Genomic DNA, 12243 nt, shown 5'->3' with positions numbered 1-12243 from the left:
GAAAAATTAGTGGGTTCGTTACTTTAATGTCACAGGGGCATTCTGCTGGTTTCTGGCATGGTAGTTGAAACTGCTTCTTTGTATTCTGTATCTCCACTACTTCCATTTTGTACTTAATATTATTACATATAATAATAACAATCAAAAACTATTTCCCTTTTTATGAATAAGATAGAAAGACGTGTTTATAGTCAATAAATTTAGATTCTCAAAAGATTCGTAATATATAAAGTATAACAATATAAAACAATAAAAGTGCAGCTGCGAACACGAATCTCTACATTCCGTTTTATGACTTCAGTGACATACAATTTGGAGAGACAAACTTCGAAGTTACTGTTATGTCATCGTTATTTAAATGGAAACAAAATAAAGCCAATGATAAAATCGATTGTGTCGATGATCGATTTGTATACTCAAATCATAGCAATGGTAAGAACAAAAATATTTGTTGATATTTTATAGACCGAAATGATTTACTAATAATAACTGTAATAGAAATTTCTGTCTTAGCTACTAATAAAAAATTTATTTTCTCGTACGTATCGGATAAAAATATAATATGAATATGTAGAATGTTTATTTTAAACAATAAGAATATGTCTTTTTGCTATTTTAGATCACAGTTAATTTTTAAGATTAGATAAATGTTCCTTTTCAACAGCATCTAGCGAAAATGCATGTAAATCGATGTGTTTTCAAGACAATAGTACATGGAAGACATAGAAAACATACAATGCAATTACGTGTAATTGATCACGTTCCATTTTAAGGGGATGTCATGTATATCCGTAGTCGTGAAACAGTACCTACATTCGTTTTACCATTTGTCTCACATTTCTACGAAGCATATCGAAAAACATTGTGTTAACATTATATATATTTACTGTATACAATATAATCATACTATGATTCGAATTAATATAGTCGAATTAAAAGAAAATGGTATAAACACAAGATAAATTAAATGTAATTGTCGATAAATCTACGCGGACCGTAGATTAAAAATTAGTGTTTGAAAAAGGAGGTAGTACTGCATGATAAAATTAAGAGAGACAGCACAAATGATAAGATGCGATATTTGTAATGCATCGAATAATTCTTCTCAGTTGACACAGGGCTAATGCTATTTTTCAAGCATTCAAGATTTTTTTAACACCAAGAGAAGAAAGGGCTTTTATTCTGGAAGCGCTGTGTAAATGTATCAGAGAATGAGAATAGTCTTGGTGCTCCGTTTCCCTTGGCCCTGTAAAATAACATTGGTAAGACCAAATTTTATTTATATATCTTCTCGTAATTTATAGAAAATATGTAAAATACTTTTCAACGATCACAGCAGGCATTTGTACCAACTGCACGGGGCTTTTGGCATCCTTTAAAGCTTGTTGTAAGTTCAAAATTTGACCGCGCATTACGCTCATTTGTTTATCAAAATGAGGTCGATCGAAACCTTTATCTTGCTATAAGAATAAATGTGCTTTACTATAGAGCTATGATTGTAGAATACTATATATATTTATATAAAATAATCGCCATTTTATACGACTTACTTTAAATAACTGATATAAATCGTCACAAAGATCTTGTACAAAATTTTGATCCGAAAGTTGTGGTAATACAAGTTCTCGCGTTACATCGCTAAATGGTTGTTTCGCTTGACTTAACCATGCCCAGTGATACGGATAAGCACGCCACGAATCGGGATGTTTAAAAGGAAAAGCCAAACCATTATCTATAGCGGCTATTTTTACTTCACCCTGTTCTGATCCGTTTTTTCCCTTACTATTATCGTATTTAATTAACCAATTATCATTACCTTAAAAAAAGTCAGTGTATCATTAAATAGTTTAGCTTTAAATATAAAAATAAAAAAATCTTATGAAATGTTAAATACCTCTGTCAGTATTTCTAATTATATAGTCCAAAATAACTAAGCGTTCGAACTGAAGTTGAAATTCTCTACTAAGACGTGGTGATAAAGGTTCATTTTCCCATCGCCTTAACCAGTAATCAGCATCCTTGTAACCATCTACAAAAACTTGAAAAGAACCAACTTTCGGTGGCAAACCAATACGATTGAAATGAGATCCCACTGTAGGAAACTGGTCCATGATAGCTTGCTTCATACGAGCTTTTTGACGGTCTAAGCGTGGGTAGTTAAATGTTTTACTGACAAGTTTGACTACTCTAGTATTTGGAACTATACCCAGACCCAATTTACGGTCAACTAAACTTGCACCCGCCTCACTGAGGTATCCTTGATTTGGAATTAAACAACTTCTCCCAAAACAACATGGACAACAAAGTTTGTGCATCCATTTTGTCCATTTTGGATTTAATCTTCCATAAGGTTCTTCATCCTTTGGCTTAAAAACACCTATTATTTTCTATAAAACAAAATGTCTTGTTATTGTTATAAAATTATGATTCTGAATGGTTGATATTATTAAATAGATCGTAATTTTTAAATATAAAATGAAGTTATACCTTACCCCTGTGGGATTTTTTACAAAGTAACTGCCACTAGAACCTTGGTATATTCTTTCGGGGGAGATTCCATTGTCTATTGCCACTTCAGCCTGCCATACTAATTCAGAGAATTGTGGATCATCTATAAGATATAACAGATTTGACTAGAGATAAAGAATTAGAAGATAAATCTATTAAAATAGATATTAACAAACCAGGGAAACGATTAAAGGTGACATCCAGCTCCAGTCGACCGAGGAGAGGCTGGCTCTCCCGGTCCATCCCAGGGGAATCAATGGCTATGGTTTGTTCGTTGCTCAGATTGGGAACAAATTCAACGTCTGGTATTAGTTCTGAACACTCATTTACTGGTAAACAATTGTTAGATGTGATTGAAAGATCTACCAATGCATCAGTTTCCACTAAGGCAGAAGTATTAGTATTGTTCTGGCTATGATATTCTCGATAAGGCACGTGTAATTGCCGCTGTTCGGAGTCGCTCATTACAACCGAATCTGCTAGTTATTTGGCAGATCCCTTTATCACCCGTTTGTTTAAAAAATCGTTTGCACAAATAATCCTATCTATTTCCCCATATTCCTTTCCCACCTGTCAATGATGCAAACGATCGAACTCGTGTTTAACAAGTATTTTCGCCATTACAAATTTTAAAGCGATCATTGCGTCATTAAAATAACAACTCTGAATTATTATAAATTTATTAACTTATGAGAATAGCCATAGAATAAAGGCATATGTTTATGATGCTTAGGGGAGCACTGTATAACTAATTAATATCTACGATTCGTCATTCCAGCAGACGATATCAGCTGATAGGATTAACGCCATACTTAATTTTTTCTATACTGTTGTATATATTCGTATGTAGATATAAATTACAGTTTTCCATTTATACAGAAAATACATATTTAATTATATAGATATATTCGTCATATTCTGTCTACATAAATTTGTCCACACAGAGTGAATATAATTAATTGTATTTTATAGGTTTCTTTCAAATCGAATATAGTGAATAATAATAAAGTTGCCATATAATTTTGAATAAATATTACACTTTGTTAATACATTTTATTTATATACACATACCATGAAAAGTTAAAAAGTATGAAACTTAAAAGTTTCTTTAAAGATGCATAGAAAAAACTTAAATTTTGTAGATACAATTAAAATTCTCAAAAATGTATGATGTTATTTATAAAATCTCATTTTATTTTTAGTTTATATAATAAACGATATTAACTGATAAAATTATAAAACATAATATATACATAGAATTCATCACAAAAATTGTCTAGAAAGTCACATCAACCAATCAGTATATAGAACGGTCTATCGAAATATAAACAAGGAAGATACGTTAGAATAATAGTCGTGTGTGATATTCGTATCCGTGTACTTACGTGAGCCGGTGCTCTAGTAGTTTCGGTTTCCCTTGAACCTCGTCCGGTTATTAACTTATTCTTTCATAATTAAGATCGTGATGTGCCTTTTGCGTACTTACTTAATTATTTTGTATAATTCAATAATTCGTGCATTGATTACGCGGAACTTTTCATCTTTATCGTTATTCCTCTACCGGTCGTCATGATTTATAATTCTTATAGCTCAATTAGATAACAAATTTAATTAACATAATTTATTTAAAGTATTTAATTACCAATTATCAATGTAAATATTTATATCTTAAAAAAGTTATATATGTGTTTACATACACATATATACATATATATACATCTACATATGTGTATATATATATGTACATACATACACAAATATACATAAAGGAGGGAAAATAAATTGTACATACGAAATTTTAATTCTAATTCTCTCAAAAATAAAAGTTTATCTGTGCAATTAATGCATCCTGTAAGGGGCAACATGTTTCTAGTATGCGTAACTGTGGGCCTTGTACTTTTGGCCTCCAAATACCACAAAAATGTCTTTCAAAGTGTTAGACATCTCTGTCAATGTATAAACAGTAAAAGCTGTAAGCAAAGTGATAATAAGAAGAAAGATCTTAAAATCACATTGGACAAAATCATTTTAGCTGATACTCCAGAAAAATGTGATTATGCTATTCAACGTATTCATTGGTAAGATGTACAATTGTTTTTATCTTAATAATAAATTACATATTCTAATTGCTATATATAGAAAGTATACACTAGTGCTCTATTTACATTTTTTCTTGTATACCTAACTATGGACTTTTAGAATGTTATTTATGTTGATATATATTTTTTTAATTACTTGTTATCCTTCAATAAGTTCCTCCTATTTAAGAATTTTAGAGTATATTCATATATTTTAATTTTATATATATATCTTTTTACAATAATAAATTTTTGTTTGATAATGGTTTTAATTTAATGGATTTTCATACATTTTATGACAATATATAATTAAAAGTATAGAAATATAATTTTAAACATCCTCATTATTATTATTCATTTGTTTATCTTGGAATAAATATCTTTTGTGTTAAAGCAATTTGTCTAATGATGTGTTGGGTTTTGATTGTGAATGGGCCAATGAAGGACCTGTTTCTTTACTTCAACTTGCTACATTTAATGGAGTATGTGGCCTTTTTCGCATTGGCAAAATTGGATATATTCCTCAAAAATTGAAAGTATGTAATATTTCACAAATTTAAATCAATATGTAAATTAAATGGTTATGTAAATAATATGACAAACATTTTTTTAGGATTTACTAGCTAATAAAGATATTCTTAAAGTAGGAGTTGCTTCATATGAGGATGGACAGAAGATATTAGCAGATTATGGGTGTAGAGTTAGCAGTACAATTGATTTAAGGACATTAGCAGCACGAGTGAAGTTACCAAGTCCACAAAGTTTAGCTGCAATGAGTTTGCAATATTTAGGCTTGGAAATGGATAAATTAATAGAAATTAGGTGCAGCAATTGGGATGCTGGCACTCTTACTGACGAGCAAGTAGCATATGCTGCTTGTGATGCAATTGCATCTGTTCTTATTTATGACCAAGTAAAATATAATCTATAATGCATTTTAAATAATTTCATTACAAAAAAAAATATATCTAATAACTTATTTCATATTTTATAGATTACACAGAAAATGAAGGAGAAGTATTCATTGTGGGAAATCTTAAAAAATTATATAAAAAGTATGTGTAATAAAAATCTAAATATGCATTTTCATTGTGTACCTAATGATGTAATTGATACGAGGTAATATGTTTAATATATTAAAAACATTTATTTTATAAATATCAAATATTAAAAATATTTTGAATTCCAGGTTCAAGGCTCAACATGAACACACAACTATTAATGAGAAAAACACAGAAAATAATCATTTTGGCAAGATTACCAGAAATTGCAAAACAAATAATAGCACTATACGTAAAAATAATGTACCTACAAGAAATAAACCATTATATCATAATTGTTACTTACAAGCACCAGATGGAGAAATATTATGCACATGTGATCGTAAAAAAGCAGAATGGTATCTTACAAAAGGATTAGGAGAAGTAATTGAAAAGGAACCACTTACCGTCAGGTTAAAATTTGAACCTTCTGGGCGAGCTTTGGGACAGGTTGGACAGTATTACACACAAATTAAAATCAATCAATGTGTGGTTTGTGGAACATCAGATAAGTTTATTAGAAAAAACGTTGTACCTCGAGAATATCGTAAATATTTTCCATGTAAGTTAAATTTCTTTTAAATAAAATTTTATTTAAATTCTACATATAGTAAAATGTGTTATTAATAAATTTCCAAATATTTTCTAGTGGTGATGAAAGCACATCAATCTCACGATATATTATTACTATGTCCATCTTGTCATGAAATAAGCAATTATCATGATCTGCAGCTCAGAAGAAAGCTAGCAGACATGTGCGACGCACCTTTAGTTGGTCCATTGACACATATACGTAATAAAAATGTAAATAATTCAAGGAAGTTACATTCAGCTGTTAAAGCTTTAAGAGAAAGAACAACTTTGCCTGATGCACGACGCAAAGATTTAGAACATTATATTTTAGAATGTACAAATGAGAAACAAGTTACACCAATTCTGCTTGATGTATTAAACAAAAAATTAGAGAACACAATATCGGTATCCAATCCTGATCAACCTAAATGTCAACCTCATGGTTTAAAGGTATCATTAATAAATGATAGACACTAAACATTTATTATGTTCTTTTGTTCTATAAAAATATTACAAATTTTATTTTTCAGGTTGTTCAATATTTTCATAAAAGGGAAGGGGGTTTAGTAGAATTGGAACGTATGTGGAGAGAACATTTTCTTGTGACTATGAAGCCAAAGTATCTACCAAATCTATGGTCTGTTCATCACAATCAAGAAAGATTAACTATTCATCAATCACAGAACAGAATTAAACCAGAAGATGCAAAGGTAGCTGGTTTGGCATACTGAATTTTAAATATTATGTACCTAAAGGACTCGTATAAGAGCGAGTACTTGTATTAAAAGACTGTTACATAAATTTATATCTCTGGTTATGTGCATATATTTATATATATACATGTATATACATATTATTTATATATTTACATCTACGCATAAGAATCGATAACGTTTTTCCTTTTCTACCTTACTTTGATGAATAAGATTGGTTGTGATTTGTAAAAATCTTTAATTTGTAAAATACAAAGACTTGTGATACTTTAAATAATGTTTTATTTTATTTCAACATTTTAACCAATACTAAGATATAAGTATACCAATTTTGTCAATAGATGTTCTATATTATTTATTGGTGACTAAAGTGTCATTACATTTATATATACAGACTTCAAAGATATATCAATTAAATTTCTAGTATTATAGTTTTTTTGAAGCATTTTGTTGTCTAGAATTACTGTTTGGGGGAGGAGTCTTCATAGTTTTTAGTTCTTCATCAATACGTTCTTTAGCACGTACAATTTTTGACTGAATATAAAAAGAACCACCTTTCGATCTATCATTAACTTCCATAAGATGCTTATAGTTACGTTCAATAGCTTCTACTTCATCCACTCGTTCAACATTCAAAATTTGTAGTGCTTCTTCCAAAGAAATACCAGTCTTATAATTGGCTGCAACGTGTTGAGTACCTCGTGCTCCACCACCTGTTTTATGTGCAGCAGCTTGACTTGCTGCAATTTCTTGTCGTAATGCACGTGTAAATGCTTTAACAACGACTTGTGTGCCCATTATAATTATTTGTACTAAGTGTTTTGCCATAACCTCTTCCCTCTTATTGAAAATAGTTGTCAAAATAATTTGCAGTATATTTCTCTTTTGCGGTTTAGCTTTCAGAAAATATTTATACTAAACAAAATTCGTTTTTTATGATATTCAAATAGTAATATCACTGTTTTCAAATTTTTACGATGGTTTCTTTATATAACTTATTTGTTGCACGTCTCATACTCGTATTGCACCATTTTAAAACGCACATGTACTATATAGAAATACATATATTACTCTAATATTACTGATTGTCTGTACATGAAGTTTCTAATTTAAAAAATGATGTCTATATTACAGTATCAAACAAATTTGTAGAATGCTAGCTTTATAGAATGCTATATATAGAATGATAAATATTAGATAGCTGTTTTCGTTTTCAGAGGACGTGTGAGGTTATGATTAAAGCAACATCAACAAAATAATGTTAATTAAATTTTGATTAACATTGGGATTAAAAAATCGTTAATTCAATAATTTATAATTATTATTACTTTTATTATTCAATAATCTTATATTTACAATCTGTTGGTCAATTTTTATGTGAAATAAAGTAGAATCTGTCTTTGAAATTCTTACTAAGATGAAATAAAAGTATTTATATTCTATCAATTTATTTTAAATATTAAATGTATGTTCAGTCAGGTATCGGCAGCGTATTAAAATATTTCAATGCATTAATTGCACAAGAATTTTCTAAATTATACAAAGGATGAATTATTTTCACTAAATTTAAATTAGGCGATCCAATGATCAATGGCAACGGGGAATTCTGTGCAATTGACAATCCACTAAGTGCATAACATGTATGATATACATCTTGACTTCTGAAATAAATATAATAATTTATAAAATTGCTTTTACAATAACGAATAGCAGTGTTCCATACTTTCCAGGCTTGTCTACAAGACTCCCATGAGGATGTTGGCAGCAGATTAATAAATATTCTTGTAAGGCCTCTTGATTAAACAACCAATATGCGGAATTAAACACTTTGTTCTCCATACTTAAAATTGTATGAATCAATGGAAAGGCTCCACCTTGCCAAAATGAATAACAGCCATCTACTAGTTTCTCTGTACGCCCCTGGAATCCACCTTCCAAACGCATTTGTTTGTTTACTATCCACCTCTAAAAATAAATAGATATGAAGAATGGCTTTTTTAATGTATATGTATTATAAAATTCACTATATCAGCTGAATACCAGAAATGATTTCAAACAACAGAAGTGAGGTTTTCCAAGAAGCATAAGTGCTGCTAACCCACAAAATCCATATCCTCCATGAGCTTCCATGCCAGGAGAACCACCAAAACCACCTTCCCATGTTTGACATTTAGCTATCCAACTTTCACTTCCCTTAAATATTTCAGGAGTATATACATTTGTCAGTTTTGCTACAGAAAGAGCACAATATATTCCTCTTATATCTGTTTCTCCATCTTTATGTAGACTGAAAGAACCATCTTCTCCATGTAAAGATGCTAAAAATTGTTTAAGTCCTTTCCTAAAATCAATACACAAAATCTTACAAATAGAATTTTTAAATCAAATGTGCACTTTCGATCACTATGTTCATTTCCTTTATGTATATACCTATCAATTACTTGATAAGCTTGAGGAGTACCAATAGTACATAAAGCATTTATTGCTGCATATGTAGAGGCTAAATGAGGATGCTGCCCTGGACCTCCTCCAAAGCCTCCTTCTGGTGATTGACATTTGGCCAAAAAACCAATAATTTTTGAATATTCATCATATTCTAAACGTTCTCCTAGGATTTGAAGAGAATGTAGACTCCAATAACAGAGCCACGGTCTGCTAGAATCTAAACACTATGAAAAAATATATGTAACAATTTTAAGTGTAATTAAAACATAGATTGCTAATAAATACAATCTAGATATTCTTACCTGGTAAGCTTCAGTAAGATGAAACAAAGATTTTTTTAAGAACTGAATATGTTTCTGTCTTGTTAAAACAGGTTCATTACTTAATTTATATAATTTCAGTATATCATTTTCAACACGATCCTAAACTCAAAACATTAAGGAATATTAACAATACAGAAAAAGAAATGTATATCTGGTAGGTAATTAATTTATTGATATTGAAAGCATACTTGTCGTATTGAACTTGTTGTTTGATATCCTTCATCATCCTGTTTTTGTTTTAATATCTCGGCATAAGTTCTAATGTGTGGTTCATCACGTTCACTAATTTTTGAATTCCACATGATCTATTAAACACGTGGATATATTGTATTAACAATTGAAAGAAATAAATCATGTATTAAAATAAAGACATATATATATATAAAACGAAGATTGTACTACGAAATTTTAAAGGAAAGACGGCAAAAAAGATGGGTCTTTTATCATCGCTTTAAATGATAAAATTCTGCTTCTTAGTAAAACTTTGAATTTCAAGTAAAATTTCTTCGAATTGAATAATGTTGTAAGGGTTATATCACTTTCGCGTTGATTGTATAATAATTACTTCAAGACTCAAGACAAAGAGAAGGTTAAAATTTCTCTAACAGTAACTAATTAGAAGTTGTACCAGATACGTAAATGATTAAAATGTAAGAAGAAAGCTTTAGTTATTAAACTTGTCGTGTGATGGTGCGCTTTGTCTCTAGGAGAATTAACCTATTCGAACATTTCTTCTTAATTTGTAATTTTTAAACAAGTAAAAATGTCAGGAGCATTTTCGTTATAAAATATTATTTACACGTATATTGCTAGATGGATATTATTGCATAATAAAAAGAAAAATAACACGTGGTGTTTAGCACATATCGTGAACTGCAATAATAATAATGTATATTACGACAGACATTAATTTTTTATCAAAAAATTTTGTTATTCATACATTTTATGACGAAAGGACTTGTTTTTGCTGGAATCAAGATAAACTTATAATATTTCCATATACAAATAATGAGTACGTATCTGTTAAAGTATTAACAGCTCCAGCTCCAATAAAAGCTATACAATGTTTTACTGGTCGAATTTTTTTAATTTGCATTCCACACGGCGTTTACAAACTTTCAAGGGACCGAGAATTTGCTGTTCTAAGTAAAAGTGCGATTGGAATGGGTACTGTTTTTCATGAAGTATTGATACCGAGAAATGAGTATCTTTATTTGGATAATAAGCGAGAAATGACAAATAAACTGCTATTTAAGCTTTCTTCCCAAGAAACTAATTCCAATCAACTGTATGTTTATCCATTAAATGTGGATAACATTGTAGAATATTTTATGAAAACTTTAACAAATAATGATTCTACTGTAGAAAATTTATGCATAATTGCAGATGGACTAAAACTTTTAATGCTAACCAATGAAAATGTAAAAATAATACATAGTAGTATTTATTTCATTAGTAATATAATACCTGTACGAAAGAGTTCCAAAATTGCAGCATTACTTCTTACTACAAATACAAATGTTATTATTTTAATGCATTCAAAAGATAATGTGCTTGTTTTTGAAACAATTTATATAAGAACACAGATACAAGCCATTTGCGCTGGTTTTAGCCAATCCCTAGAAGATATATTATGGATTGTTTATTCATATGAATCTAAATTATATTATGTAAAGAAACAATTACTAATTGATAATATTTATCAAGTAAAAGTCGAAGATAAAAGCTTTGTTTGTTTACAATCATATGACTCTAATATAATTTTAGGTTTGACAGAAGATAATCAATTAGTAGAGTTTCCTATAAGTACAGTAGAAAGAACACTGTCAATGGAAAACAATACTTTTATTAATCTTCACTCCAATATGTTAGATGGTGTGTCACTTATAATGGATAAGATTTATAAAAGTACTCAAGAATTACAAACTTTAAATGAAATATTAACAGCAGAAAAGGATAAATTAAGAAGAATAAATTTATATGCACATAAAGACAAGATACAGTTATGTCCAAAAATGATGATAAATTACATAGCAAATCGGATGTTTTTATCAGCAAATTTTCGTGATGTCCTGCCAAAAAACAGTTGGGTCGTCCTGAATGTAAAATTGGGATATCGAAATCTGTTTTGTATGAAGAAAATAGTAGGTCGGGAGACTATAGTTGATATTTATATACCTGAAAATTTAATGGCAGATACATCACAAATTGCAATAGATTTAATAGCTTTTAGAGATAAAAGATATCCTTGGTGTCTAATAAGGAATTATGTAATCAGTGATTATTTGGAAAGAAGAAAGAAGAAAAAGAGATTGAATGCCGATTTTATAAATTCTAAAATTGCCATACTTGAAACTTGTATACAAGAAGGAAACATTAATATGAAAAAATTATCTGAAGTTAAGAAAAGTCTAAGAAAAGAATTTAATGATATATAAATTTTAACAACATACAAAACGAACGGTTTTTTTTTAATTTGATATTTATGTTATATTTTTATAATATAAATTTATATAAGAAATAGGAGTTGAATATATAGGAAACTAACAAAAAAAATCGAATG

The 12243-nt window shown here is 29.2% G+C and overlaps 5 protein-coding genes and 1 long non-coding RNA gene across 13 annotated transcripts; 3 read left to right on the top strand and 3 right to left on the bottom strand.

Annotated features, from left to right (window-relative positions):
• The first annotated feature begins 292 nt into the window (after positions 1 to 292).
• LOC126924549 (uncharacterized) lies at positions 293 to 1489 on the top strand. Its single transcript, XR_007713578.1, has 2 exons — positions 293 to 432; positions 665 to 1489. It is a non-coding gene; the product is annotated as an uncharacterized LOC126924549 (long non-coding RNA).
• On the bottom strand, positions 863 to 3431 carry LOC126924534 (phosphatidylinositol 4-kinase type 2-alpha). Of its 2 annotated transcripts, none has more exons than XM_050739150.1 (6): positions 2685 to 3431; positions 2493 to 2587; positions 1895 to 2387; positions 1551 to 1816; positions 1321 to 1460; positions 863 to 1246 (listed from the first exon to the last, which is right to left on the bottom strand). In XM_050739150.1, exons 1-6 carry the CDS (start codon positions 2971 to 2973, stop codon positions 1153 to 1155), a joined length of 1377 nt encoding a protein of 458 aa, XP_050595107.1. In that variant the 5' UTR covers positions 2974 to 3431; the 3' UTR covers positions 863 to 1152. The 2 variants fall into 2 exon arrangements, with proteins under 2 accessions (XP_050595107.1, XP_050595106.1); XM_050739149.1 differs by having other exon boundaries at positions 2493 to 2611; positions 2685 to 3423.
• A 358-nt stretch (positions 3432 to 3789) lies between these two features.
• LOC126924531 (exonuclease 3'-5' domain-containing protein 2) lies at positions 3790 to 7016 on the top strand. 2 transcript variants are annotated; one of them, XM_050739132.1, is made up of 7 exons: positions 3790 to 4586; positions 4981 to 5122; positions 5200 to 5499; positions 5581 to 5705; positions 5776 to 6188; positions 6276 to 6649; positions 6730 to 7016. In XM_050739132.1, the coding sequence occupies exons 1-7, from the start codon at positions 4351 to 4353 to the stop codon at positions 6928 to 6930; spliced, it is 1791 nt and encodes a 596-aa protein (XP_050595089.1). In that variant the 5' UTR covers positions 3790 to 4350; the 3' UTR covers positions 6931 to 7016. The 2 variants fall into 2 exon arrangements, with proteins under 2 accessions (XP_050595089.1, XP_050595090.1); XM_050739133.1 differs by having other exon boundaries at positions 4438 to 4586; positions 5234 to 5499.
• A 161-nt stretch (positions 7017 to 7177) lies between these two features.
• On the bottom strand, positions 7178 to 8100 carry LOC126924546 (mitochondrial import inner membrane translocase subunit Tim16). Its single transcript, XM_050739169.1, has one exon. It carries the CDS (start codon positions 7738 to 7740, stop codon positions 7339 to 7341), a length of 402 nt encoding a protein of 133 aa, XP_050595126.1. The 5' UTR covers positions 7741 to 8100; the 3' UTR covers positions 7178 to 7338.
• Positions 8101 to 8223: 123 nt separating this feature from the next.
• On the bottom strand, positions 8224 to 10758 carry LOC126924540 (protein farnesyltransferase subunit beta). 4 transcript variants are annotated; one of them, XM_050739163.1, is made up of 7 exons: positions 10621 to 10758; positions 9869 to 9985; positions 9660 to 9779; positions 9343 to 9581; positions 8953 to 9253; positions 8636 to 8877; positions 8224 to 8573 (listed from the first exon to the last, which is right to left on the bottom strand). In XM_050739163.1, the coding sequence occupies exons 2-7, from the start codon at positions 9980 to 9982 to the stop codon at positions 8384 to 8386; spliced, it is 1206 nt and encodes a 401-aa protein (XP_050595120.1). In that variant the 5' UTR covers positions 9983 to 9985; positions 10621 to 10758; the 3' UTR covers positions 8224 to 8383. The 4 variants fall into 4 exon arrangements, with proteins under 4 accessions (XP_050595120.1, XP_050595119.1, XP_050595117.1 ...); XM_050739162.1 differs by lacking the exon at positions 10621 to 10758 and adding an exon at positions 10309 to 10438; XM_050739160.1 differs by lacking the exon at positions 10621 to 10758 and adding an exon at positions 10246 to 10360.
• On the top strand, positions 10546 to 12223 carry LOC126924533 (uncharacterized). Of its 3 annotated transcripts, none has more exons than XM_050739146.1 (2): positions 10546 to 10692; positions 10804 to 12223. In XM_050739146.1, exons 1-2 carry the CDS (start codon positions 10568 to 10570, stop codon positions 12116 to 12118), a joined length of 1440 nt encoding a protein of 479 aa, XP_050595103.1. In that variant the 5' UTR covers positions 10546 to 10567; the 3' UTR covers positions 12119 to 12223. The 3 variants fall into 3 exon arrangements, with proteins under 3 accessions (XP_050595103.1, XP_050595102.1, XP_050595104.1); XM_050739147.1 differs by having other exon boundaries at positions 10579 to 10692; positions 11448 to 12223; XM_050739145.1 differs by having other exon boundaries at positions 10568 to 12223.
• Positions 12224 to 12243: the final 20 nt, after the last annotated feature.

Source organism: Bombus affinis, chromosome 14, assembly GCF_024516045.1.
Source record: "Bombus affinis isolate iyBomAffi1 chromosome 14, iyBomAffi1.2, whole genome shotgun sequence".
NCBI lineage: Eukaryota > Metazoa > Arthropoda > Insecta > Hymenoptera > Apidae > Bombus > Bombus affinis.
The sequence above is the reverse complement of the archived record's forward strand: the minus strand, read 5'-3'. Positions and strand labels throughout refer to the sequence as shown.

Bases quoted from the DNA above. Each gene is read 5' to 3' on its own strand.
- LOC126924534 (XM_050739149.1), bottom strand. From the start codon at position 2,973: ATGAGCGACTCCGAACAGCGGCAATTACACGTGCCTTATCGAGAATAT. The intron at 1,817-1,894 runs GTATTTAACATT...ACTTTTTTTAAG, and splicing joins AATTAGAAATACTGACAGAG to GTAATGATAATTGGTTAATT. The intron at 1,461-1,550 runs GTAAGTCGTATA...TTATTCTTATAG, and splicing joins ATTTATATCAGTTATTTAAA to CAAGATAAAGGTTTCGATCG.
- LOC126924531 (XM_050739132.1), top strand. From the start codon at position 4,351: ATGCATCCTGTAAGGGGCAACATGTTTCTAGTATGCGTAACTGTGGGC. The intron at 5,500-5,580 runs GTAAAATATAAT...CATATTTTATAG, and splicing joins CTGTTCTTATTTATGACCAA to ATTACACAGAAAATGAAGGA. The intron at 6,650-6,729 runs GTATCATTAATA...TTTATTTTTCAG, and splicing joins GTCAACCTCATGGTTTAAAG to GTTGTTCAATATTTTCATAA.
- LOC126924546 (XM_050739169.1), bottom strand. From the start codon at position 7,740: ATGGCAAAACACTTAGTACAAATAATTATAATGGGCACACAAGTCGTT.
- LOC126924540 (XM_050739163.1), bottom strand. From the start codon at position 9,982: ATGTGGAATTCAAAAATTAGTGAACGTGATGAACCACACATTAGAACT. The intron at 9,582-9,659 runs GTAAGAATATCT...ATTTTTTCATAG, and splicing joins ATCTTACTGAAGCTTACCAG to TGTTTAGATTCTAGCAGACC. The intron at 8,574-8,635 runs GTATGGAACACT...TATTTATTTCAG, and splicing joins CTTGTAGACAAGCCTGGAAA to AAGTCAAGATGTATATCATA.
- LOC126924533 (XM_050739145.1), top strand. From the start codon at position 10,568: ATGTATATTACGACAGACATTAATTTTTTATCAAAAAATTTTGTTATT.